Raw genomic sequence first — 27,834 nt, forward strand, 5'->3', positions numbered from 1 at the left:
TTGTGTAAAACAATTGAAAAGTTTCGTTTTATGACTGGCTTAGGGCCTTGCTAATTTGCTGATGCTGGCCTCAAACTTGAGAGCCTTCTGCCTCAGACTGCTGAGTTTCTGGGATTACAAGAATTCACGACCACACCTGGTTTTATTTTATGACTTTAAAATAATATCTTGACTAAAGTGTTAAGTTCTGGTTTTGTTAATCTTCCAGGTTATTATCTCTTAAAGAAAATGTGTACTAAAATATAACATTTTTATGATGCTATAAAACATTTGCTTTTTAACTCTTTAAATTAAGAGAATTTAAATTTTTTGTATGGTTAAGGTTTTGTCCATTTTTGAGGTGCTGGAGCCTAACCCAGGGCTGTACACATGCTGGGCAAATGCTCCACTACTGAGCTACATGTCCCCAGCTTGCCTGGTTAATGTTTTAAGGTGAGCTGCTATTTTTCTTATTTACTGTCTTTTGATAAAAGCCATTTTTTTTCTCAACCTATTAGTATTGATGGTATTTTATTTTGTCAAGGTTTATAATGAGTTGTCAAAAATATTTGCTCAGAGCTGGGTTGTGGCTCCGAGGTAGAGCGCATGCCTAGTGTGCGTGAGGGTTTGATCCTCAGCACCACATAAAACAGAAAGCTAAAGATATTGTGTCTACCTGTGACTAAAAAATAACTATTTGGAAAAAAATTTGCCCTTAGTTTCTATGATAGCTTTTAACTTAATTCGTTTCTATTCATTAAAATTATGAGTTGATTTTCATGATGGCATTGATTTAAACTTATTCGTTAGTGAAATGGTTCAATATTATATACTTGTTCTTTTTACACTTATATAGTACAGTTCATTAAATTAATTTTCATTAATAGAATTCAAACAATTTATAAATAGTTGAAGCCAGATGAAAGTTTTTCTAAATTTTTTTCCAATCCTTTATATAAACTATTCCTTTGATTTGGTTGCTAATTGGCAAGTTTCATCAGTTATTATATTTCCCTCATAGTTCTTTTGAAAAGCCATGTTTTGAAGATGCTGAGCTTAATTCATCCAATTTACTTTTGTATAAACATATGTAGATAATTTTGCAGTATGTAGTGTGTGAATTCAGAGAATCTCTCCGGTCTATCTACTGATTTGTTCCTAAGTCATTTATTTGATAATTACCAGAACTTTCATTTTGATCATCTGTCCTTCCACTTTGGTGGGCATTAAGCAATGCATTATTTGGGTATGTACTTAAGCTCCAAAAATTGACTTTTTTCTTAGTAAAATAAACAGAATCTATTTCCTCTTAAAACCACAAATCTTGGCTTTCTTCTCTGGCCTTCCTGTGAACAGGGACTCTGGAAAAAGAAGTGTTAAATGTGGAGTTTTAAGGAATATTGTGCTCAGTGTTTATTTGTAATTTTTTAATTAACATATCTGACCTCAGACAAATGAAAATCACATTTTAAAATGTAAAAAATTAATTGAAATTCATCTGGGATCAGGAATATATTAAAAGGTTGCCAGACAAATCTAAAGCATATGCAGAGCTAAATGTAAAGACACTGGACATACAGAGAAGGTTTTTCCAAATCCTGAAAGCCAGAAATCTTCCCCACCCACCAAGTATGAAGTGATCCATGTGGGAATGTTTGAGCAGTTTTCCATTTGAGTAAATTTGTTTTCAAGTAAATTTGTTACCTATTATTCAAATGAAATTAGAGATTCTTTTTTGAAGCGTAGAAAGAGGTATCCTTATCTTTTATGAATATGCATAAAAAAGAACTGCTAAAAGGGTCATGCAAAGTAGGAAAAACTGTTTTCTTATAACTTCCATGTGAATTACCAAATAGTTCAAAAAGTGATTAAAAATTTGTATCTCCTTCATCTGTAGAACTCAACACAGAGGAAAAGTTCTGCTCCATCTCAGTGGATGTGAACCTGTCTAGACTGTATGTTTGTTTTGTTAAGGCAAAAACATTGCTCCTCATTTACCACAATCATTTTGCAGCTCTCTGATGTGGTTGCATAAATCTTCCTGATTTTTAAAAATTAAAATTGGTTTTGTGCCAACTGAATTTCTTTTCCTGGAACTCATAAGTGGTTGATGTATTTTAGAGGTTGAACATTAGTAGCACTGTGTCAACTATTGTGTGTTTTAAGATTTACGGTATCAGGAAAAACACCTGCTGAAGATCGCCTTTGTTTTCTCATGATGTCATCAAGTCTTTGCAGCTGGTGAAAGAGAATTTGGAAATGTGTTGTTCTTCACACTTGAATTTTGTTTGCCTGATTATACATTTCCTGAGGTCAGGGTCTATACCCTATATTGTTAAGAGTTAGTTGTATCAACTACAGTGCTCAGCCTGTAGAAATATTCACAATTGGGACCTGTAATATTTTCCCATTTGTTCAGTTTTCTATAGTTCAAGTAGTTTGTTCAATGGGACAAAATAGTAGGGTGGTTAGATGTATAAATAGCTAGCCTAGAATTTACTTTTGTATACTATTTCTTTAATTTTTCCATCTGTGGAGAACAGCACTGGTCTAATGATATCTTCAAATGACATGAACTTGTTTCTTTCAAGGAACTAGAGTATGCTGTTTCAAAATGAAAACTTCCCAGTCCCTCTTCAGACATTTCATAAGAGTGTAGGAACTCCAGAAACTATTGTATTATGTTCTTCATTTTATCCTGGATGTTTCTGCTATAGCATGGGTTTCTGTATGAAAAATTAACTTCTATGTGATTGGTAAATGTGAGAGGTAGGTCCATGTGGGATGGGTATCAGCTCACTGGCAAATTTCCCAGATGAGAGCAGTCAGAAAAATAGTAATAGAATTGATTATAACCTTAAGATGGCAAAAACCTCTCTATTTGACTGACTCACTAGAAGCAGAAGCCTATAGGAAAATTTCAAAGCTGCACCTACTCCATGTCCTGACCTTGGAGAGAGATGCCTTAGCTCCTGGGAGATACACTTCCTCCCATGCTAACCTCCATGACAGCTTCACTGTGAAAAACTTGTTTCCCAGTTGCATTGTGTCCATCATCTCTTATGCAATTAATATTGCAAGCATTTTTGTTTATTTGTATGCATTTTAAATATCTATGGAGGCCACAATTGCAAATTAAAACAGTTTTGTGTATTCTATTTCTCAAGGTATTTTCCCACAAATTCTCTCCCCCTACTTTGAGACATTTCAGAACTCAAAATTTGTTGGAAAACTTGTATTAAACAAGAAATATTTACCTACCTACCTATGTACACCAACAGTGAGGTTGACTGGGTTGTACATTGCAAAATTCCAAGGCAATACATTCATAGACTATAAAGAACATGGTGGCATTTCCTTGTATTTAAATAATACAAGCAGCTTTGTAGCTTTAAGGTTAAATAGTTCTTTGAGGCTTTTTTTTTTTTTTTGAGGGCAGTGGTACCAGGGATTGAACTCAAGGGCACTTGACCACTGAGCCACACCCCCAGTCCTATTTTGTGTTTTATTTAGAGACAGGGTCAGGTCTCACTGAGTTACTTAGGGTCTATCTAAGTTGCTGAGACTGACTTTGAACATATGATGCTCCTGCCTCAGCCTCTTGAGCTACTGGGATTACAAGCATGAGCCAGCATGCCTGGTGTTCTTTGAGGCTTTTAACAACAGACATCAGGGTATTCTTTAATCCAGTTTATTCTAAGTTGCAATATATACTATCTGACAATATTGGCTAAGGGGAGGAATTTACACCATCAGTTCTCTGGCTTCAGGTTTTTAGCATGATTATAGTTTCTGAATTGTCTTGTTTGGTAAATTAGCCTGCTTTTGTTTGCAAGCCTACTACCAGTAATTTTGATTGTGCCCAATACTTCAAATTCATAACAAGCAGACTTTCCGGTAGTTGTGTATTCAACTATGTAAAAGAATATAGGACAGGAAAAAAATAAGGTGTACAGATGGGTATCTTACCTCCTCAGTCTGGGGTACTTCTTGGCAGTTCAAGGTTGAAGGGAGGAGATCTCAGAAGGTGGTGTGTGAGGCACCCTGATAGAAGCCTTTAGATCTACCAAGAGAAACTAACATCTCCTGCAATAGCTTATGGGTATTGAGGGTCTAGGTCCCAAATACCTGTTTATAATCTAAACTACACCTACAGAGGGTCTGGTATTTAGAGTTCATTCACAGTTCTTCCAGTCTGGTTGTGGTTCACCAGACAAGAGTTATTTTTACCATAAACAATCTTGTCTCGTTAAGTAGCTGAAATTCTACCTTTATGAGTTTCTAGAGAAACAGAGGTAGGAGGTGACCTCAAGGTCACAAGGTCTTATTATCTAGTCTTTTGCTGTTAAGAAGACAGAAAAACCTTCCTTCTGTTTATAATCCCCGCCCCCCGCTGGAAAACAAAACAAAACAAAACTGCTTTTCTTTTGGGTTCGTTATGGATTAAGTGTTTTTTAGCTTTTATGTATTATATATTTATCTTAATTGACAGTAATTGAATCTGTCATGTTAGATTTCAGGAAGAAGTAGCTATTATGTGTATGTTTTCAATTAACTTTGTTTAATGAAAAGTTCCAGGAAATAGTTATTGAATATCTACCAAATTTATAGGTATCATTCATGGTCATCATAATTCTTTTTAAAAATGGATATATGGGGGCTGGCAGTGTAGTTTAGTGGTCAAGGACATGCTTAGCAGGCATGAGGCTCTAGGCTCAATCCCTAGAAATTTGTAGAAGTACTTTTCTATGGAAAAGCAAATGGGGTGTCATGGGAAAAACTCATTCCATGTGTTAAAGCTAGGACATAATGTGTGTTTTCCATGGAGTGTTTGCATGTGGAAGCGTTGAGAGGAAGGAAAAGTATGTAAGTGTGAATGGGATATGTTCCAAAATACTTCTAGTCAATAAATGCATGTGATTGGACAAGTTGCTGTTTTTGAGATATTAATTTGTTCTTGAAAAAATATACATATTTACTAATGTTCATTCCATATACATTTTAAATTATTTCTTATAAATTATGATTTTGATCCCTTGTCTTTCATAAGAGACAATCTTGATAACTTGTAGAACTGATGACCTCCCATCAGTTCTACAAATATTCAAGACACAATGGTAATTTGAATATTTTTAAGAAGACTTTTCATGCTGCTTAAAAATCATTTTTTTAATTAAAAATAAACCCCCTTGAGTTTCCTATGGAAAATGGATAATTATGTGTTCAAGATGCCCATTACAATTTACTTTTTAAAAATAATCTTTATTTACATAATTAGATAATTATTTCCCTTGAATTTCATTTATATTATTAATTTCTTAATATGCATGCTAAGAAATATGTAGTCTATTTACAAATTATGTATTAAGTTTGAGTTATTGAAATCACATATTTTACTGATAAAAGCTGAAATAGAATGTTAGCATTTTCTCAATATTGTATTAGTAATAGTTACTGTCTATATAAAAGAGGATCCATGGTATTTTAAATTTTCTGGCCTGAAGAAACTATAAATTAACATAAATTAATAACAGTCATAAGGATATTATAGTTATACTATAAGCTTTAATTTTTCAAGAGGAAAATTTGAAGCAAATGATATTTTGTTGTCTATTATATTTTGCAGGTACATTTTCTTGATTTTAAATTAGCATCTCCCGGTCAGAAAATGGAAAGCCTAATGTGCATTAGGGAATTTGCAAAGAAAATGAAAAAAAGAAAAATTTTATTATATGGTCTTATCATAAATTACTCACAGGTAGGTAAAATGTAGATACCACCTAAATGTATGTTTTGTGGACTATAATTTTAAGAAAATAAGTCAGAAACTTATTTTGTTGAAAGCAAATGGTTATTAATAAGGGAAATTAAAGTTGTGAGATTACTAATCTACTAATGTGCTATAATAACTTCTTGGTGCTGGAAGAGAAATTAAAAATTGTATGTTTCAAAAATAAAAATAATGATGTGCATTGGTCAATATATCATACTAGGTAGCCCACATAGTATTGTCAGATTAATTTTTTTTCCTTGTTATTAAATTTTTGGTATTGGGGATTTAAGCTAGGGGCAGTTCAACACTAAGCCCCATTTCTATCCTTTTATTTTTTATTTTTTAGTTTGAGATAGGGTTTCACTAAGTTGCTTACAGCCTTGCTAAGTTGCCGGGGCTGGCATTGAACTTGCAGTCCTCCTGCCTCAGCCTCCTGAGCTGCTGGCATTATAGGTATGTGCCACCATGCCCAGCAGGATTGTCAGATTTAGCAAATAAACAGAGAAAATTCCCAAAGTTGAACTTTAGATGAATAATGTTTTGTCAGTATGTTCCAAATTTGGAATTTAAATTTTTAATTGCTTTCCTGTATTTAACTAGCAACTCTATAAGGCTCATGATATTGCTTACTTTCATTATTTTTTAAAATTAATTTATTCATTCTTATACACAACAGCAGAATGCATTTCAATTCATAGTACATGTTTAAAGCACAATTTTTCATCCTCTGGTTGTACACAAAGTAGAGTCAAACCATTTGAATCTTCATACATGTACTTAGGGTAATGATGTCCATCTCATTCCACCATTTTTCGAAACCGCATATCCTCTTGTTTCTCTTCCCTCCTCTTTTCCCTATCCGAAGTTCAACTTGCTGCTTATAAACATAGTGATAACAAATGTATTTTTTTCTAGTTAATTACCATACCTTCTCATAATCTGAATGACAAATATCGACTGTCAGTGCTTAAGTAATAATGAAAGTAAGCTTTCAAGATTATATATACCATTGAAAGAGTTATAGTTAAAAAAGTTTGATAAATATCAATAATAGAGTTAAACATACTTTTTAAATGAAGTGTTTTGCACAAATCCAAGATGTACTGACAAGTGTTTCACATCTTCAAATTGGGGGAAAGGGAAATACTGTTTTTTATTTGCTCCTATAACCCTGTAATCATGAACAGCTCATGAGATTACTATTCCATAGATCCAACTTTGGGAAACACTTCTTGCCACATATCATAAGCAGAGGTCACTGTCTTCTGGACCAGCTTATATCTGTATGAAATTTTCCACTTGGTTAATTCAGTATTTCCATTGCTGAGTGCCTAATTGACAGTCATTCTGCCAACACTATGTATATATAATGTACATTAGGCAGAACTTGTATTCACTGTGCATTGAAAAAAAATCCACAATTTAAACAGTGTCGGTTTGTGCTTTCCATGGTGGTGTGAGGTGGAACTTTTCCTAGTGTTCATACATTAGGCTTTAATCTCTAAATCTAATCCTTCTCCGATTACCATTTTTATTTTCCTACATTGTTACTGTATATCCCTTTAATTCTCTTTATCAGAGGAACCTTTCTAGATTTTTATTCGTTTTTTCTAAGACATAATATCAAGTGCTGCTTCATTGAATAGATTTTCCATGTGTTAACAACCCTTTGGAAGGGAGTATATATCAATTTGACTGTGAAGTAAGAGTTAAACACATGGTTTCTCTTGTTTAAGGAAGGCCTGTTTCCCATATGTGATATTTCTGATAATGTAGGTAGATGGTCTCTGACTTTTATTTTTTTGACTGTACCTTTACAATGCTGATTTATATAGTGTTTATACTTAAATAGGATTAGGTAAGCTTTTCTTTATAATCACTTAGCACCTGCTGTGGCTGCTTCCCATTTGTGTTTGCACAGGCTTCATTTACACTTATGTGTAGGACATGCTGTGTTTGGTGAATTTAAGCTCATTAGTTTTGTTTCATTGCTTCATTTTTTCATATCATTTGGATTCATAGTATAGCATAATTTTCTGTTTTATATAGTTTATAAATTAGATGTCTGTATTGTGTAGTTTTAGGAAAAATCTGATTCAGAAAATGTTAAGAATTAATTCCTTTTCTAATATCTACAAATGTTCTACAGTGTTGTGCATGACCAGTTATTAATGACTTTTTGGTAATTCAGTGACAAATCCATCTAATCATAATCTTTCATCAGTTACTTTATTTTCTTTTAATTATACCATAGTAAACTGCTAAATGTTTTGCTGAACTCCAAATATATCCCAGATGTGTGCATTTTTGAGATCATAGAGATGGTTTGCTAAATTGTTAAATATACTTGATTCCTTAGTTGTGTCAATGGTAGTAAAGCACTGATTAACTTTTACCAAAATTATTGGAAATGAATTAAAGATTTGAAACTTATGGTCTAAACTAGAGTGTTAGTAACTGTAAAACACTGTGAACTTTTCCTCACAATTTGTTGGATAATTTTAAGTGGTCATATCACTCTTCCATAATCACATAAACACAACTGTGGATAATGTAAATGAGATTTTATAGTTTAATATGTATAAAAGATCTTAGTCCCTTTCTAAGTATTAAAATCTATGAACAAAAATATTACTTTTCTTTCATTTTTAATCCAACTTTGCCATGCAAGTCATTGAGGTATGTGATATAAAATTATATTGGGGAAACATACCCGAATTATCTGAAAATTTTTGAGGATATGGCAGTGAGATATATTTCTGGCATGTGTATTTCAGGCCAGTAGCTTAGAATTTACAGACTTATTGAAGTCTAAAATACTTTTATAGTGAATTTTTGTGAAAATATTTACAAGTATACATGTTTCAATAAGTTGTTACATATGAAGTTCTCTGGCAACCAAAAATTTTAAAGTCTATAAAATTTAGAAGCTCCTGGAGTAGTTTTCTACTTAAGATGTGCATTTTACATACTTGGGGATTTAGAGAGAGAACTACACAGCCTCAAGGTTAAAGAGTTTTCTATAACCATCTTATAATTAATGGTTTATTCTACCAAATTAGTGTTTATTTCTTTCTAAATTGAAAAACCATGTAACATGAATAACTATGTACATTTTCTAAGGCCCCAGATTATCTTTTTGTAAAATGCACCTATTATAACTTGAAATGTGTGTCATATGAGAAGGTGAAAACCTGGGAGAAATGCTGGCTATGCCAGATAACACTTAGCGTGTCTCTCACTCTAACATGTTATCTCTGGAACGTGTATCTGGTTTTTCCTTCTTTTCCATATGTAGCCAAAAACATTCACCTGTATTTTCTTTCTTTCTTTCAGAAATAAATTATTCATTACTTTTAGTAAAGTTCAGAAAGGGATTTTTGTTTGCAGACATCATTAGAAAAATAACGTGCAAGACTACAAAGGGGACTTTTAAGATTCACCCAGGAAAGGTTGACGAAAATATTAAACTTGAGTGCAGATGTTTACTATACCCATATTCCCTTTCTCCTTTCTTCCCACTGAGCTGTTCTCTGTTGGGTTTTATATGGTAGGGAATAGGAATTAAGATTCCTTTTGGCGTATCATCTTAGGATGGGAACATTGGGAAGAACTGCACCTAATGGCCCAGCTGAAGAAACCAAGCTCCAAGAGGTCAGGTGATCCTGCTCCACCACCCTCTCCCTGCTCCAGAATTCCACTTTTTTGGTTCCTACAACTACAGATAAGGAGGGCATTTAAAAAAGGAAGAAATTTATAAAAGCATTTCCACAAGTTTATTTTTAGTAATTATTTGTAAAAGATTTAAGAATCATTGTGTAAAAGTCCTAAGCAGGATATACATGAAGCGTTTTTTCTTTTTCTTTCTGTTTTTTTTTTTTTTTTTGGGTAATAGTATTGCATTAGATGAAACTCTATAAATTGGCTTTGTATCACAGAGTATAATAGACAACTCTACTTGGATTAAATATAATCATCCTTTTCTTTTGTCTGAGTTTTTCCTTGTAATTAACCAGAAGTAAACTCATAATAAAACTTTAAGAACTATAATATGGACAGGTCCAACTGCTGTAAGGTTTCTTTGGGCTCAAATACTGAATTTGTAAGGTACAATATCAGCCTATCTAAATTAACACATTTGCTCTATGTCTTCTCTGCATAGGATATATAAAATGTGGATGATTATTGTAGACCATATGGATAAATGCTATTAAATAGGAAAAAAAAACTTTTTAAAAATTATGCTAATCTTGGAGAAGTGAGACTGTTTCTTCAATAAGCAATTACTTGGAATTCAACTCGGAATTATTTACTAAACACATGATACTTTCCATGGCGCTGAATCATATGGCATGCACACCAAACATGCAACACCAAATCTGTTTACAGAAACCCAGAATACCATGCTCAGAGTAAAGCAGGCTTTTTTTTTTCCCTTGATGTGGAAATGTTTATGAGAATAAATGTTTTTCACTTTCAGTAGTGTTTTGGCCTTTAGAGTTAATCACTTGAGAAAATGTGAAAGTCATAAAATATAATGTCTTCAAAATTGTATGATTTGAGAAACAAAACTGTTTTTAGGGAGTTTGTTCAGCTCACTTGGTTGATTCATTAAGGGCTGACAGTAACATCATTTTACTTATGTATAAATGAAATGCAATATTAAGATATATATTTTTGTTACATATCTTTCCAGTTTTTGATAAAAGAAGAAACTTTTTTATAAAAATAAACGCATTCCTTCTGAGGAGGTACTACTATGAAAAGTTCTTAAGGAACTAATTCTTTTAGCTATGTATTCTTTATCACTGTATAACCAGTATTTGATGGCTTCAAAGAACATCATTCATTATTTCATAGTCTCTGTTTCTCTTCTGCTTTGGGTATCTATCTCAAGGCTACAATCATTCCAGGATTCTCCTGGGAACAATCCTCTTTCCAGCTCACTCACCTGTCAGCAGGATTCATTTCCATGTAGGTTAACACCTCAGTTCTTTATAGTTTCATGAGTTTGGTGGCCTTCCTCTGTTCCTTGCCGTGGGATCCACTGCATAGTGTCTTTAAAAAGCCTAACAAGCAGGGAAGAGAACCAGTAGGACTGAAGTCCCACTTTTCTGTAATTATTTGCTGGTTTCTATTCATCAGAAGCAAATCTCTGAGTTCCACCCTTGCTCAGGAGAAGATGTTACACAAGGGCATGAATACATAGTGGTGGGGATCACTGGGAGCCATATCAGATGCTGCCTACCACAATAATAATGGAGTGTTAATATTGTAGACCAAGTATTATATTTCTTGCTACCTACCTCTAAGTGAATTAAGGTGTTGGTAAATTGGACTAGAAATGTGTAAATATGAAAAGCACACAGCTTGTTTATCTATGCTTGTACACATACCCAAGCACCTATGTGTATAGATGTGATTGTTTTTCCCCCTTGACATGTGAGTAGAGGGGTAATAGATGGAGAGGGTACAACAGAATGGAGGAAAACCAAAAAATGGAAACTTGCTTTTACATTATTGGTAGAATTGTTATTAATGGGTTAGATTCATATCAACCACATGAATACAATAGTATTGCTTATTCTAATTTTATTATTTTATTGAGAAAGGGGAATTAATGAGTGAAAAACTATGACTAGCGTATTGCATAGGCACTTTCCACCATAACTTTTAAGTTCTTGATTTTCAAATTTGTAGCCATTCTCAAGTCACTTAAATTTGTCTTTCTCTACTAAATTATTAAATAACCCTAACTCTTTACATACCAACCTTAAATCAGACATATCAGTGACAATTAAAAATATTTTAATTTTAAATAAGGTAAGCTTATATAGTTTTCAAAGACATCACATTCTATATCTTAATTTTATATGGTTCAACTTAAAATTTGTCAGCATCAATTTGCTTTTTAATGTTTCCATTCATTCTAAGTCCACTCATCTTGCTTATTTGATGGCCCAGTGCCTCTTGTGAACTTCACACTGAATTGAGCACCAATGGGCACAAATATTAGTCTGCTTGAAGATTATAGCCTGGAACATGACAGGCTTAAACATGACACATTTAAGATTACAAGGGCACTTGTTTTAAAATGCTTAACGTGATTAGATTATAAAAACTTCTGTCAAATTTTTGAGATAAATTAACAACTTTATTTAATAAAGCTGGGCAGACAATAGCTATCAGAGAAGTTGAGAATGGGGAGGGTAATATTTACTCCCCTTTCCAACCAGATACTCTGTTGCTTCTATGGTGTCAGGGGAGGTCCCCTTGAGGTCTATAGTACTTTATTACACAATTATAGCATCCTGAAAATTTTTTATAAGCTGTGAGAAAAGCCCAGAATTCAGAAAAACTGTATGAAGAGAAAAAATTAAATGTATTATCTTAAATTAGTTAATTGTAGACTGCCCATTTTGTCTACCTAGTATATGCTAGCATTTCCAACTCATACTTAGTTAACAGTATTTCACTATTGAACAAACACTGCTGAAGCAATGAAAGTGGTATTAAATGTGTATCGAGGATGTTGGAGCTTCTTTCAAGAGACAGGATGAAAAATTAGTAAAACATAAAAAGCTGAGATATCTTAATAGTAAAATAAGTTTTTAAAAAATTAACATCCCTTAATTTTTTTATGAGATATCATTTTCCTACCCTATGTCATAAGGAATAATTTTGATACTATGTTCTCCTTTATATTACAATTAGAGCATTATGTTAATGGAAGGTGTGTATATTTATAAGTATCTATTTCAGTTCAGTTTAGTGCAGCCAGTATTACAAAATAATTGCTAAAAAATGGTGCTGGCACCTTTGAGACAGTTGAGATATATTTCTTCAAAAGCACAGAATTCATTAGCTTTGTCTCAAAGGCACGGGAAAACATTTTCAGAAAGCAGTTCCTATAGTACAGCAAGAGGACTAGAAATGAAAAGGAGCCAATGAGTGACAGCTGGAAACCTGCTAGTGATCTTTAGGGAAGACATGTTTGTAGACTTGTGAAATCAAATTGAGAAACTTAATTGGGACTCATCTGATTTTCTATAAACTGTCCAATACAAATCCTGTTTTACTAATAATATAAATGAAAAAAATAGTTATGGAGTAATTTCAGTCTTTGTCCAATTTCTGGTATTTTGAGTAATGAAACAGGAAAAAATAGGTATAAAGAATAGGGTAAAAGAAGAAATTGGGTAGTCCCTGAAAAATGGTTTTCTAATGTTTGTGGCATTATTTCAGTTCTTTGAAATAAATTGTTTTGTATCTGTACTGCTTGCATAGGTAGACAGTCTACATTATGTAGACTTTCCTTAAACACCATTTGAATGAAGGAGCTGTATTTTCTGTTTATTTTCATTTTATGGAACACTATCCAAAACCACAGAAGCAGCTGTATAAAGAACTCTAAAATTGCAGTGTTTAACTGAACCTAGTAAAGAACATTACATGCAGTGTAGAGGACTTGAAAGTGTCACCTGGGGTAGGAAGTGAAACCAGATAGTTAAAATGTGAAGCCAAAATAATTTTTAAGGTTTGGCACTCTAGCCTGTAATCCCAACTACTCTGAAGTCCAAGGCAAGAGGATCACAAGTTCAAGGCCAGCCTCGAATTTAGTGAGACCTTGTCTCAAAAAATTAAAAAAGGGTTGGGGTGAGTTGGGTTGTAATTCAGTGATATATTGCTCCTGCATTTAATCCTGAGTGCCACTGGAAACAAAAAACAAAAGGATCTGGTGTCCTAAGTCAATAACAATAAGTCTAATTACTTTGAAATACATGGAGCCTATTGAAACAAATTGGCTATTTGTTACTTAGATCAAAAGTAAGTGATTTTCAAAAGAAAGAGCTATCTGTCCAGGGACCATTTTCCAGGAATGCAATGGAGAGATGGTAGTAATTAGTTTTATTCGAATTCCAAATTTCTGCCCCAAGCAGTTAGAACTTAGAAAAAATAATAGCTTGTAGCATCAGAATCTACATTCATTGTCTATGATAATCCTATCAGCATTCTGATTATGATCACAATAGAAATAAAGAGGTATGTTTTCTACCAAGAGTCAGAGAAATGAGTAATATTTGGCATATCGGTTTGTATATAGAAAATGGTGAAGTTTATTAGTTTTTCTTCCATCTCATTAATCACCTTTCACAACTGGTAAGGAAATATGTTTTAATTAAGCTTTGACTTACCTCTTACTGAATGGAGAAAGATGACTAAATACTAATACTATTAGGAAATGATTGCTTTAATAACAAACATCAGTAGTAACACCTTTTAAGCTCTACATTTTAATGGGCAGTGAAAACAGATGTTTCACAATGACACTATTCATTATTATTCTGCTTTTATCATTGTTTATGATTTGTAATCATGGTATCATTCTGAACCTCTATCAGGAAGAATATTAAAAAAGAATATCACAAAACATTGGCTAATTTTTTCAGAAATAATTATATATTGTAATCTTTCATTTTTACTCTTTGCTTTCTTAAAATACATAATTCAAAATTTTTGTTTATAGAGGAGAAACTTCTAAATAATAATGGGAATAATTAGACTACAGATCTTACATGTGGATAAGTCATTCAAAGGAGATGTATAAAAGTATAATAAAATGTTGACAATTAGACATGCTTTATTTTTCTCATCTCTCAAAAACATTTTAATTCCAAGTGTTCAAATTAAGACCTATAGAAAATTTAATTTTTGTTATAGTTAACAAATATTGATTGTACTAATTAGTGGAATTCATTATGATATTTTCAAACATGTGTATCATACATTGATCATGTCCATGTATTCTATTTTGTTTTTCTTTTCAGAGAACCAACTCTTTTTCATTGATTCTTTGGACTGCTCTTTTGGTGTCTATTTCTTTTCTGATCTTTCTTACTGCTTCTACTGATTTTGTTCTTGTTTTCCCATACATCATTAGGCCATTTGAGATCTATTGTTTTTCCCATAGCTTTATTGAGGTAAAATTGAAGTACAATAAAATGCACATATTTGAACTATGTGATTTGTTTAGTTTTGACATGTATGTAACCAAAACAATCAATATAAAAAGCATTTCCATTTCTTTTTTTAAAAAATTTGAAATCATGCAGACTGTAGTTTCTACATGATTTATTACATTAGAAATCAAATCAATTACCTTAAGATATGTAGAACCTCACCCCCACATCAACTATTTCAAAATTAAATTGCGTACTTTTAAATATCTCTGAGGTCAAGGAAGAAAACACAAAAAAGTAAATAAAAGTACTTCAGACTAAGTGATAATAAAAGCTTAATTTATCAGGATCTCTGGGATTAAATTTTACTCAGATGAACATTTATAAATTAAAGTACTTGTATCAGAAAGAAGCTAGAATAACAGTCAAATTATTTTCAAATTACATACTAGGAAGTGGAAAAAAAGAGAAGGAGCAGAAATGAAATAGAGAAGAAATAATATAGCTAAAATTTGTTAAAGATCAAACAAAACAGCAAGAATACAAAAATTAATATCCATGGAAAGGGAGCTATCAAAATAACCCTACAGATGCTAAAACTATATTAAGGTAATATTACAATTGTATGCAAGCATATGGGATACCTTACAAAATATGGTCTATATTAGAGAAGGATTCATGTGCTGCTGAGAAGAAAGTGTATTCAGTCATTGATGGATGAAATATTTTATGTATGTTAAGTCTAAATTATTATTTAGTTTTAGAGTTTCTTTGTTTAATTTTTGTTTGGAAGATCTATTTGGTAGTAAGAGATGAGTGTTAAAGTCACCCAATATTATTGTGTTGTGGTCTATTTGATTCTTGAAGTTGAGAAGGGTTTGTTTGATATACATAGATGCTCTATTGTTTGGAGCATAAATATTATGATTGTTATATCTTGTTGATGTGTAATTCCCTTAAGCAGTATGGAATGTGCTTCTTTTTCCCTTCTGATTAATTTTGGCTTGAGGTCCACTTTATCTGATATGAGGATAGAAACACCTGCTTGTTTATACAATCCATGTGAGTGATATGTTTTTTCCTATCCTTTCACCTTCAGTCTGTAGATGTCTTTTCCTATGAGGAGAGTCTCTTGGAGATAGCATATTGTTGAGTCTTGTTTTTAATCTGGTTTGCCAGTCTGTGTCTTTTCATTGATGAGTTTAGGCCATTAATGTTCAAAGTTATTATTGAGCTATGATTTGTGTTCCCAGTTATTTGGTTTACTCCTTTAATTGACTGTTCCTTTAGTGCAGTTCCTCCCTTCACTGGTTTTCACTTTTTTTTTTTCATTTCATCTTCATGGAATACTTTATTGAGAATATTCTGAAGTACAGGCTTTCAGGTTGGGAATTCTTTTAATTTTTGTTTATCATAGAAGGTTTTTATTTTATCTTCAAATCTGAAGCTTAATTTTGCTGGATATAGGATTCTTGGTTGGTATCCATTTTACTTCAGAGCTTGGCATATGTTATTCCCAGACCTCTTAGCTTTGAGGATCTGGGTTGAGAAATAGATGGAGATCCTTATTAGATTTCCCCTTTACATAATCTGATATTTTTTCTCTCGCAGCCTTTTAAAATTCTATCCTCATTATGTGTGCGAGGCATTCTCATTATAATGTGCCTAGATGTGAGTCTGTTTTAAATTTGCATATTTGGAGTTCTGTAAGCCTCTTGTATTTGATTTTCCATATCATTCTTTAGAGTTGGGAAATTTTCTGATGTTATTTCATTGAAAATATTATGCATTCCTTTAGTTTGTATCTCTCTGCCTTCATCTATCCTGATAAATCTTAAATTTGGTCTTTTTATGTTATTTCATAATTCTTGGAAGTTCTATTTATGGTTCCTTAGCATCTTCTTTCTGAGGTCTACTTTAAGATTACATATTTTCTCTTCATTGTCTGAGGTTCTGTCTTCCAAGTCATCTATTCTGTTGATGATGCTTTCTATTGATTTTTTAAATTTTTGGTTTATTGTTTTCTTCATTTCAAGGATTTTTCCCCCACAATCTCTATCTGTATTGAAGTGATCTTTTGATACCTGTATTTGCTCTTTTACATCATCCTTTACTTTGCAGATCAGTTTAATTATGTACATTCTAACTCCTTCTCTGACATTTCTTCCTCTGTGGTATTGATGGATTCTGTTATTGGACTATTTTGTTTTGCTTGTGGTGATTTGTTCCCTTGCTTTTTCATGTTTGTATGTCTACCCACATAACAGTATAGATCTGAGGCAGTAGAGTTTCTTCCCTTGGACTTATAATGTCCCTGAAGGTTTCCCATACCTCATTCTTTAGGGGAAGACAGATAATTACAACAGCCAATGCAAACAATTTAGTTCCTACTATGATATCTACAGTGTAAATTATCACAATAAACAAATGATACAATCGGTTATTGCCTATTATAAAAACAGCAAATTTGAAAAAGGGTTTACATTTTCAAATGGTGGAGCGAGAAAGTGAATGGAAGAGATGTAGTATGTGATGATTGTGAGGGAAGAGGAGAGAAGACAGAAGGAAAAGTTTAAAGGAAGAGTCAAAAAGAGAACATTAGAAATTGGCTTTTAGCAGAAGAAAAGGGAATCAAGGAAAATAGATATGTAGAAAAAATATAATGCAAAAATTTTTTAAAGTTAAAAAAATACAAAACAAAACGAAAATATACTAATCAAACATCCTAGTTTACAAAAAAGCTAATCCATGTAAAATAACTGGCTTCAAAAATGTTAGAGATGAGAAGAAAAAAAAGAAGAGACTGTATAAATGTCCATGTACCATTAAGGTCACAAACAGTGAAAACATTTTTAAAATCTCAATGAAAACTTATAGAATTCTTTCCATTAGAGTTCAAAATATTCTCAGCTTCTGTTATCATCAGCTTTAGGTGGGGTCTTCTAGAATGTGATGCTTCACCCTCTGGATTGCTGGAGTGAGAGAGGTAATTCTGTAGGCAGAGTTCCTGGAGGAAGGGTTTAGGTATAGGTGGGTTCCAGGCTCTTTGCTGAATGCTAATTGGTCTAGAGATTTTAAATCAGTGTACTTCTAGTGCCCAGTACTTACTGGACCATGCTGGAAGACTATACCCCAGGAATCTTAAGGTGGGGGACCCAATTCTTAGTCCCCTATAGCACCAGTAGACCCCACGTTTCCTGGTCTCAGGTTCAGTCTCCAAACACATTGTGTCCCATTCCCCTGCAACTCCTCTTCTGAGTTCCCAGCCAGATGCTTCTCTTCTAGCTGTAGGATTGGCTGAGGAAGAGTAGAGCCAGGTGAGTTTCCGTGACCATTTGTTCCCTGTGTAAACCTCTCTCCATATTGGACTATCTCCTGATCATGTATGCACACTCTATGTCATGCAGTGTATGTTTACTGGGCCTGTATTTAGGGCCAAACTTGGGTTTATCAGTAATTGGTTGCCTCCATTGCAGCCCTGCACAGCAGTTACAAAATGGTTCCTTCCTTTGTCTTTCCTCTGAACACTGTGTGAAGAGCCTGGTGGCTTCTTTCCCCATACACAGATACCATGCAGTGCATCTTTTAGGTTTGTCAGGCAGTGCCCTTGGTCTTTAAATGCTCTGTACCCAGACATGCCTCAGGCTATTCAAAAGTATAGGTTCCTTTAATTTCCTATCCCTCTTCTGTGCTCATGGAGGCACCTGTGTGGTTGGAGCTTCTGGCCTGGCTGTGGCAGTGGCTATGCTGCTGGGGATGTCTTCCTTATTTTATTACATGCAAACACCTGAGTCCCTAATCTGCTTTGAACATCTGGTTTTAAAGTCCAGTAAAGTTCTCTTGCTTTTCTTTTTGTTCACCCACTTGCTCAGAAGCTGCCTGTCTTCTTTCTTGCTTTCATGCCACAGAGCAGCTAGGAATTTGACCACTTTAATTCTTTCATCTTGAAAAATTCACCTTCTTTTCCTTAATAGTTTACTGTTCTGAAGTGTGTTGTTCACTCTCCATATGTTTATATAATTCCTACATTTTCTCTTGCTGTTTGAATTTTAATTCTATTGTGATTAGAGTTGATTCAAACTATTTTTTCAGGTTTTTAAAAAAATTGTTAATAGATGCTATGTAGCCCCCTAATATGTGGTTCATTTTAGAAAAAGTTCTATTTGCTCATGAGAAGTTCTATTTGCTCATGCATATTCTGCATCTCTTGGATGGAATATTCTGTAAATATCTGTTAAGTTCATTTGGTGTATTGTATTATTTAAGTATGATCTTTTTTTCCCTACATGATCTGTTTTAGTGAGTGTGGGAAATGTAATTCCCCTACTATTATTATTTTGGGGCCCATTTGTCCCTTTATATCTTCTAGTATATATTTCATAAAGCTGGGTACTTGGCCATTTTGTGATTATTGATTTATAATTCTTACATATGCTTGATGCCTTCATCCCTTCTTTGTCTCTTCTATTTAAAAAAATTATTTTTTTAGATATACATGACAGAAGAGTACATTTTGACATATACATAAATAAAGTATAACTTCCCATTCTTGGGAGTGTACATGATGTGGCATTTTATCTAAATGACTTTGTCTTAACATTGGTTTTGTTGTAAAAAAGTGTAGCTGCTTCTGCTTGCTTTCAGATTCCATTTGCTTTGAATATAAATTTCAGTCAAGTTTCTTGTAGGCAGTATGTTGTTGGGATTTTTTTTTTTTTTTTATGCATTGAGCCAGTCTATACCTTTACATTGGAGAATTAACATCATTTGTTATGTTGTTATTGAAGGGTACAAATTTATTCATTTGTTAATTTTTCTTTTGTTGTTTTGAATAATCTTTGTTTATTTCTGGCTCTCTCACTTATCTTTGTAGTTTGATAATTTGATTTACGGATAGTGTTTGATTCTTTCCAACTTCTCATTTCTTCCTTTACTCTTCTAGCATGGTTTATTCTTTTATGTGCTCTTATGATTGTTGTAGGACTTCCTTAAGCGACTTTTGTAAAGCTCCTCTGGTGGTCATAAATTCTCTTAGTTTATTGTCAGGGGGGCCACCATGAACAGAAGCTGAGCACGTAGGAGCTGAGCACATACCCTTAGCCTTGAGTAATGAAGGTGTGGAACCAGCTTCTGCTCTCAGCACAAAGGCAGGTGGACCTCACTTTCACTGGGCAAGGAAGTGCAGCTCTGGGAGTGGGCATCACCCAATGGGACTTGGCTACACACCCCTGTTTGCTGTAACATAATCCCTTGTCTTTTTGGGTGGAAATTTCTTGCATGACTTCTCCCCAATAAATAGGAGGGTTTCAGGTATGCTCTCTCTCTTTTGCCTGCCTCCCTTGTGGGAGTTGAGGTTGAGGAGCCATCACTGAACCCCCCAAAAGGTATTTTCTGTCTCTTTGTGGTTATTTAGTAGCCAGCCCCATTCACCTGTAGTGACCGTGACTAATTCAGTTGCGTGTTGCAGCAGTTTATGGTTATTTTGGAAGGTATTTATTACTGCTTCGATTCTTAAAGATTGTTTTTCCTGGGTACAGTAATCTTGCTTGCCAGTTATTTTCTTTCAGGACTCAAAATACCTCATTTCACTCCTTCCTGGACTTTAGGATTTCTTCTGAGAACTCTGCCTGTTTTCCAGTGGATTGCCTTTAAATATAAGGTAGCCCTTCTCTTTCATATTTTAGTATTTTTTCTTTGTTCCATACATTTAATAATTTGATATATAACGGGAGATTTTTTTATATCTATTTGCAGTTCTAAATGCGTTATGTATTTGGATGATCATTGGGAAATTTACTGTTATTACTTCATGGAATAAATTTTCTCTCCCCTCAACCTCTTTCTCTTCTCTTTCAGTTGTGTTTCATCTTTTGATGCTATCCCAGAGATCTTGTGTTCCTGTAACTTTTTTTTTGGTCTGAATACAATATTTCAGAGGACTTGTCTTCAATCTCTACTTCTCTTCCCTTCTGTTTCATTTAGGCTGTTTTTGAGGCTTTCAAATGAGTTTTTTAAATCTGTATGATTCTTTTCATTTCTAAGATTTCTATTTTTTTCCAAAATCTCACTTTAAAGAATTTTTTATTCATAGCTTCCATTCAACTTTTTACCTATATTCTCTTGAATTTTGTTGCACTTTAAAAAAATACTTCTTTATTTTTTTTTAAAGTGCAACAAAAAAAGTGGGTATTTTACCCACTTCATTGTCTTTGCAATCTGTTACTAGAGTTATGAATTTTAAGACATATCATATTACCTTGTTTTTGTGTATTTCTTATGTTTGTTTTGAGACTTGTACATTTGTTAGGACTGATGTCTCTTTCACTTTTATGTGGGTTCCTTCATAGCAAGTGACTCTCTCTTGAAAGTTTATCTTTAGGCTTTAGTTTTATGTGTAATGTTGTTTATCTCCAATTGGTGAAGGGCCTGAAGCTTTTCATCCATTTGGGCACTGGTGCAATTCCTGGTGTTTCACGGGAAGAGGCAAAGATTGGCTTAATAGTTCCCATGCTATGAAATTGACACCTGCTCTTGTCATCAGTGTGAGATCTGATTGGGTATGGGTACATTAAATGAAGCAGATTCTTGTTGGTGTGGTGACTACAATAGTTTTTATTCCTCTCTGATATTACTTGTGGTGATATCTGTCCAGGAGCAGGACTTTAGGGAGGCTGGTTGACAACTGTGAGTTTTCTCTCTCCTATTCTTTAGGTTGTAGTATCCCAGGTTCAGGTGGGACTGGGTCATGTCTGGAGTTGGGTATAATTTCTCTAAGCTGTGCTGGGAGTATACCTCAGTGGATAAGCACCCATCCAATATACGCAAGGCCTCAAGTTTGGTTCCCATAACTGCACTAAATTAAGAACTAGTTAAAAGATATGTAATAAATATCAGCAATGATAGATGAAGGGAAAATAAAAAGATAAAAATATTTAAGAACAGGAAAATTTAAAAAGGGAAGAAAAGTAAAAACGAGAAGAAAAAACAAAAACAATTTCCTCCCCACTGAGGTGCTTGGATGAAGGGGTAATGGTAGATGCTTGTGACCTATGCCAACCAAATCTTCTCTCTGGGTCTTTTTGGCCATGTGACCCACGGACAGGGTAGTAGCTGGGGATTTTCCACCCTCAATTCTTTCAAGTTGTAGTAAGTACCAGGTGACTAGTGGGGGTAATTTGTGGCTGAAACTAGTTGTAATTCCTCTCAGGTGAATTCACAGTGGAAAGAGTACTGGGGAATGCAGAGCTCAACAGTCAACATTCTCTCTGGAACTTTTTAGATTGTATGCTCTGGGGGCGGGAGAAATGCTGTTCCTACCATGTGATGCTGAATGCGTTTGAGGGAATGGAGAGGCAATGGAGCCATAAAGATCTGTGCTGGGACTGAAGTGGTTGGATCCATGTTATCTGTCATCTTTGATCCCTGTGCTCTCCTATCTGCTTCCTGTGTACAACTGTATGTTGCTCTTCTTGCCCCTGATCACAGAGGGCAGGCTGTCTGAAATTGCTGATTTAAAGTTGAGAGCTTTCTGCTCCTTCTACATTGCAGTCTACATTGCTCAAAGTATCAAACTCTCAGTAGGTTTGTATCAGAGTCACTTCCCCAAACGAAGACTGTCTCATAAGATGGCTACCAGCAGAGGTGGTACATTGGAGGGGTGGTGGAGTCCTGAAGACTGAAAAATACTGTGGTTTCTGACCTCTCCAACTATAGCATCCTTCTCAAGATGGCTTCTGATTATGTTACCCTGATAATTTGCTGGGAAATGCAGTGAACTTCTCTAACGCCAGTTTTGCTGTATATATTCTAGGTCTCTTATCTATTTAGACTATATGTCTACAATATTCCAGATTCTGCATTTTTGGAGCTTTCAGCTAGTCTCTTCATTTATACTCCTTCAGAGGGAATATTTTTCTGGCATTGTTTTTGTGATATAGGTGCTGGGATATTCTGCCTTGATACTCTATTATCTAAAATCTCTGGGTTCTACCAAGTCTCTCTCTCTCTCTCTCTCTCTCTCTCTCTCTCTCTCTCTCTCTCTCTCTATCTCTCTCTCTCTCTCTCTGCTGTTGAAGTCCAGTGCTCTCCCACAGACACGCACTATACCAACATATAGCAACACACTTGTCATTTGCGTTCTATCTTGTAGAAAAGTAGACAAGTGCTGGGTATCTCTCTTCTGCCATTTTACTCTCACTTTTAGGTTAATTTTTTGTTCATAGGCTTACAAGATGAAATCTGGGTTAAGCAAATGTATTAAAATATGAACCACTAAATAAATGTATACACCACCTACTAGTATGTCCTTACATTCAGTTTGCTGGTTTCAGTTAACCTGATGCTCCATTTTTATACAGCAAGGTTACCAAAAATAACATTTTGATTTTTAGTGGAGTTGTGCTGCTGGGAAAAGGCAGAAATGACCAAATATCAAGCTACATACAGATTCATTTGGTGTGGCATGTGCATTTATATTTTAAAAATTCATAAACACTATAGTATATATTTCTATTTTTCCCCCAGTAAATGAGAACATTTTGGTTGAGTAGCTTAGATTCTATCTGTTCGGTTTTGTATTTTAAGTGGGAACAGTAAGTTTTGCTAAATGTACTGGGGTTTAAATTTAATTGTGCCATGTTCTTTACCACTTTAATCCTCTTATCCCTTATTAAATTTCTGACTCTATATTTAAGATGTTTTGATGCAATTAAAGGATTTAGGTTCTTCAGGGAGGGTGGTCTTTTTTTTTAAATTAAGAAAGTCCAACATTAGTGTAAATTTAATTGTATTTCTCTTAGTCTTATAAGGAGAAGAAAAATAAAGTCCTAAATTAGAAATCCCTACAAAGGTAGTTAAGGAATCCAGTTCTACACCATGGATAAATGATTAGGCATGATCCCTAAATCTCACTTTTTACATGAAAATGGTTATACAATTTTTCTAAAATATACCAATCTTAGAGCACAGATTAAAACATGCAGTGATAAATCTTTTTGAACTTTAATTTCAATTTTATTAATGAAGGCATTTCACTAAGCCTAAAAGTTATTAGTTTAAGCAACTAACTACATGAACCTAATAGATGGGGATCCTAATACACCTAATAACACCTAATAACAGGTGATCGGGACAGTTGTGTTGGTTTGAATTTGACCCCCAAAGTTCATGTCTTTAAAACTTGATCTTCAATGCAAGAATGTTAGGAGGTGAGAGATTTAGTAGGTGACTAGGTCATGAGGTCTTTGCCCTGGTGAGTGGATTGGTGTCATTGTGGAGACAGTGGAGCCCTTATAAGGATGCGTTTGACTTGTTCTCTCTCATCCATGTAATGTCTTATGCCATGTTACAGTGCAGCAAGAAGACTTTCACCAGATATGTCTTAGGACCATGATATACATAAGTTTATTTTATTATATAATATTCATTACCAGTATTCTGTAAGAGCAACACAAGATGGACTAAGACGGCAGTGTTATTTAAAACCTCATTCAAAATTTCTGTGCTTAGGACCCTGAGTTTTGAGAGCAACATCACAATAACATGGATTGCTTCATGAATGTCCAGTAAATCACAAGTATATAATTTTATTTTTCCTCAAAATTTTGTTAGCTTTTCCAAGGCTTTAGGTAAACAGATAAGCTTTTTATTTCTTTTGCTTTGTTTGTTTAAAAATATGTTGAAGGCTCTGCAAATATTTTTGGAATGGCAGATGATGGTTTATCCTTTACCCCCTACCCTCAGGAGGAGGTTTCATTGAAGGAGCTATATCAGATAATTGGGTGAAAACTGCATAATTTTTGTTTTTGAGTTTAGTTATCTCAATGAACATGTTTCTCAAAGGTTAGGTAGGTAATAGTAGCTGTGACTCTGTGATAAATTCATGAAAATAAATAGTGGAAATAGGTAGCTGTTATGCCTTTTGCCGATAACGTGGCTGCTTATACAAAACCCTGTATATTCAGAGACTATAGATCTTTTCAGTTGATATATATTTACAGCTTAATAAGAAAGCATATGTTCTAGGATGAAATAATAGAAAGCTCTCTCCCAGGCCTTTGTGAATTGTAAATTTCCTGACTAAAATAAGGAATAAAGAAAAATAATCATTAAAATTCAAAAAGATTTTCAAGTTATGATTTTATGAAGATTGAAGGAAGTCTTGGAAGTTACTAAATTTTATTTTACTGTTATAGATTCTCTGACAAGGCATACAAAGGAAGGAGAAATTTTGTGACATTTAAATTTTACTCTAAATGTACAACTGGAACAGATATCTTAAAATTTGATAGTTGTCTCATCAAATATCCAGAGTTTGTATTAGCAGTTACTTGGCCACCATTTCTAACTCCTTGTTCTCTCATAGTTTTAGTTGGCCTGTATTGTTTGGATATTAATTTGACTGAGATTAACCTGTGCCTCAATTCACATGTCATATTTTTCTGAATGCTTATGGTATTTTAGATGGTAAACATGTAAAATTCCATTTTACAAAGGAAAATGTGAATTTCCTTTTGTAAATTACAAAATTATAACAGTCAGATTTGTATTTTTTAATATTTAATTTTTAATTATAGTTGGACATAATACCTTTATTTTACTTATTTATTTTTATGTGGTGCTGGAGAGTTGAACTCAGGACCTTGCATGTGCTAGGTGAGTGCTCTGTTGCTGAGCTACAACCCCAACCCAGATTTGTAATTTTTAGTAAGTTAGGAAACATACACTAGTGGTAGTTTATGAAATAACTGAATTTTAATATTATCTTTGTAAAAGTTACTTTGAAATATTGAATAGTGTTTGTAATATGTCAGTAAATATGAATAAATGTTTAGCTCTGCAATCATGTGTAGAATTCAGTATTATGCTCTCCTTATACAATTTCAAGATAATTGAAAAACTATTTTAAAATGCATCATTTATATAAGTTTCACCTACATTTCTGGAGGAAAATCAAGGCACTGTGGATGTTTAAGCCAATTTAATGAATTGATGCACAAATTGGTTTATCAGTTGAAACTTTTAAATTGAAAAGGGGAGAAACACAATAGAGGTTGATTTAACAATAATAAGAAAAATCTAAGATTTTGAATTTGACTTTGGACCCAAATGTAAAAAGTGCACTTGTCTTCCTTATCACCCCTGCCAAGGCCAAGTAGGTTGGTTCCTCATTCTCCTGTGTTTTAAATAGTATCGAACATAATCACCAGCTGATTCTAGTGTATATTCTATCTAGTAAAATCAGTGGGGAAAAAAAGTGATTCTATCTTAGTATTCTACCAGAAATACTGATTGTAACTCTTCTTACATTCATAAAACTTTATTTTCTAGTTCAATTACGATGGCCTATATAGATATTCCTTTTATTAACTAGTTCTAGATGACTTTCCCATATTCAGAGTTTGTTGATTTTAAAAATCCAACTATAATAATTCATCACACATTCAAGTTAAGTAAGAGAAATAATGACATTTCAGTCGTAACAGAAAAGATGTGATAAAATTTGTTACTGTAACCATAATAAATTCTTAGCAAACTGAGGCTAGAATTAAAAATTTTTAAATTGATAACATTATATACAAAAAAATATAAGGCAAGCATCATATTTAGCATGTTAGGGCATTGTTTAACAAAGAATGTCCATATTTGCCTTTTTTAGTTAATTTTGTACTGGTTACTTTAGTATGGTGGGCTGAGAGAAATAAAAGGATTAGAAAGCAGAAACAAGTAGTATCTACATAGAAACCTTGAGAAGTTGCACACTTTTTAAATTTAAAAACTCAAAAGTTATATATAGAATCAAAATACTTACATACTTAAATATAATACAAAAAAATTTTAGGACCCTTCAGTGCTGTATTTTATTGAAGAGAATTGTACTATGGAGTCTATGTTTCCTTGATTTCTCCTTTCAGCTTTTAGAATAAATAATTATCATTTGAATTTATTTTCTTTGTAATGGATTTTATTCTGAACACATAAAAATGTGTTAGAATTATTCTTTCTTATTCTTAGATGTAGCTCAAAAATAGAAAAATATTTAGGTTAAAAAAATCAGAAATGAAAAAAAAAATAATGCTCCTTTTGAATTAAAAGATAGCTCTGTCCTTTTCCTGGTAAACTGTTAAGCAATAACAGTTTCTGGTATCTATGTACTGGATGTTTCTGTTTCAGGTTTCTGCATGCTTTCTTACCACATTACCGTGTGAACATTCATTGTCTGGTTGGTTTTCATTGCTGCTTAAGGGAATTGATGATACGCCAATTCATTAATCTTTCACAATACTAGTCATTTAAACATATATAATACTTAGATTTTATAAACAGCTTTGTGCAAAGACTTGTGATTTTATTTTTAATTTATTGCAAATTTTAATTGACTTATTAGGAAATTATAAGACATAATTTCTGTGGTCTAATTATATGCTGCCTAGAAATCAAGTTAGGCAGTGAATTACATTTTTAATTGAATTTCTGTGAGTTGAATAATTATAAAACTTCATAAGTGAAGTTGAATTTGTAGGAATGTGAACGCTGTGAACATGATATTTAATTTAGATCATATGTAGAGTATCTAGAAACTCATTATGAATGGAACTATTGTAATTAAATACTACTGTTGATGTAAGAGAAACCATTTTTTGAAATAGAATGCAGATTGGAGGTTGGCAGATGAACATTTTAAAATATCTATTATAAGACAATGTTTTCCAATCCCCTTAACATTGAATAGTTTCTAGTTATACTGAGGCATGAATTTGAATCACTAAGATGATGAAGTCACTTGAGTTTGAAAACATAACTTGCTTTTAGCTTGCATAAGAGCTCATGTACGTGGTAGACATTCATCTATTTGTAAAAAAGCAGTAATATCCACAGAAATAAAGCCACTTCATTTCAAAGTTTACAGATCTTAAGGTAATGTTTTTGGAATACAAAGAGTATGTCCAGCTCCATGAAATTCACAAAACCTGGAAACCAGACACAATATCAGTGAATTGGCTATAATAAATTCTCTAGACACTGCAAAAACATCTCATGGAGTGAGAGAAAAATATTTACTGAAGTTCTTTTTAAAAAGTTCCTTTATGGTTTGATTATATGATTATATGAGCAAGTTTCACC

The 27,834-nt window shown here is 33.4% G+C and overlaps 1 protein-coding gene and 1 pseudogene across 4 annotated transcripts in view; one reads left to right on the forward strand and one right to left on the reverse strand.

Moving 5' to 3' along the window:
- Nucleotides 1-27,834, forward strand: part of CRPPA (CDP-L-ribitol pyrophosphorylase A) — a 313,443-nt gene that overhangs the window by 186,600 nt on the left and 99,009 nt on the right. For all 3 annotated transcript variants that reach the window (XM_081285338.1, XM_081285336.1, XM_081285337.1), the window contains one exon: nucleotides 5,606-5,737. In XM_081285338.1, the coding sequence (XP_081141464.1) occupies nucleotides 5,606-5,737 (132 nt within the window). The remainder of the gene's footprint in view (nucleotides 1-5,605; nucleotides 5,738-27,834) is intronic.
- LOC308644339 (large ribosomal subunit protein uL30-like) overlaps nucleotides 1-27,834 on the reverse strand; it is a 117,084-nt pseudogene that overhangs the window by 37,226 nt on the left and 52,024 nt on the right. The gene's annotated exons all lie outside the window — the stretch shown is intronic.

The sequence above is a fragment of the Spermophilus citellus genome (genome assembly GCF_964194105.1).
Source record: "Spermophilus citellus genome assembly, chromosome: 3".
Classification (NCBI taxonomy): Eukaryota; Metazoa; Chordata; class Mammalia; order Rodentia; family Sciuridae; genus Spermophilus; species Spermophilus citellus.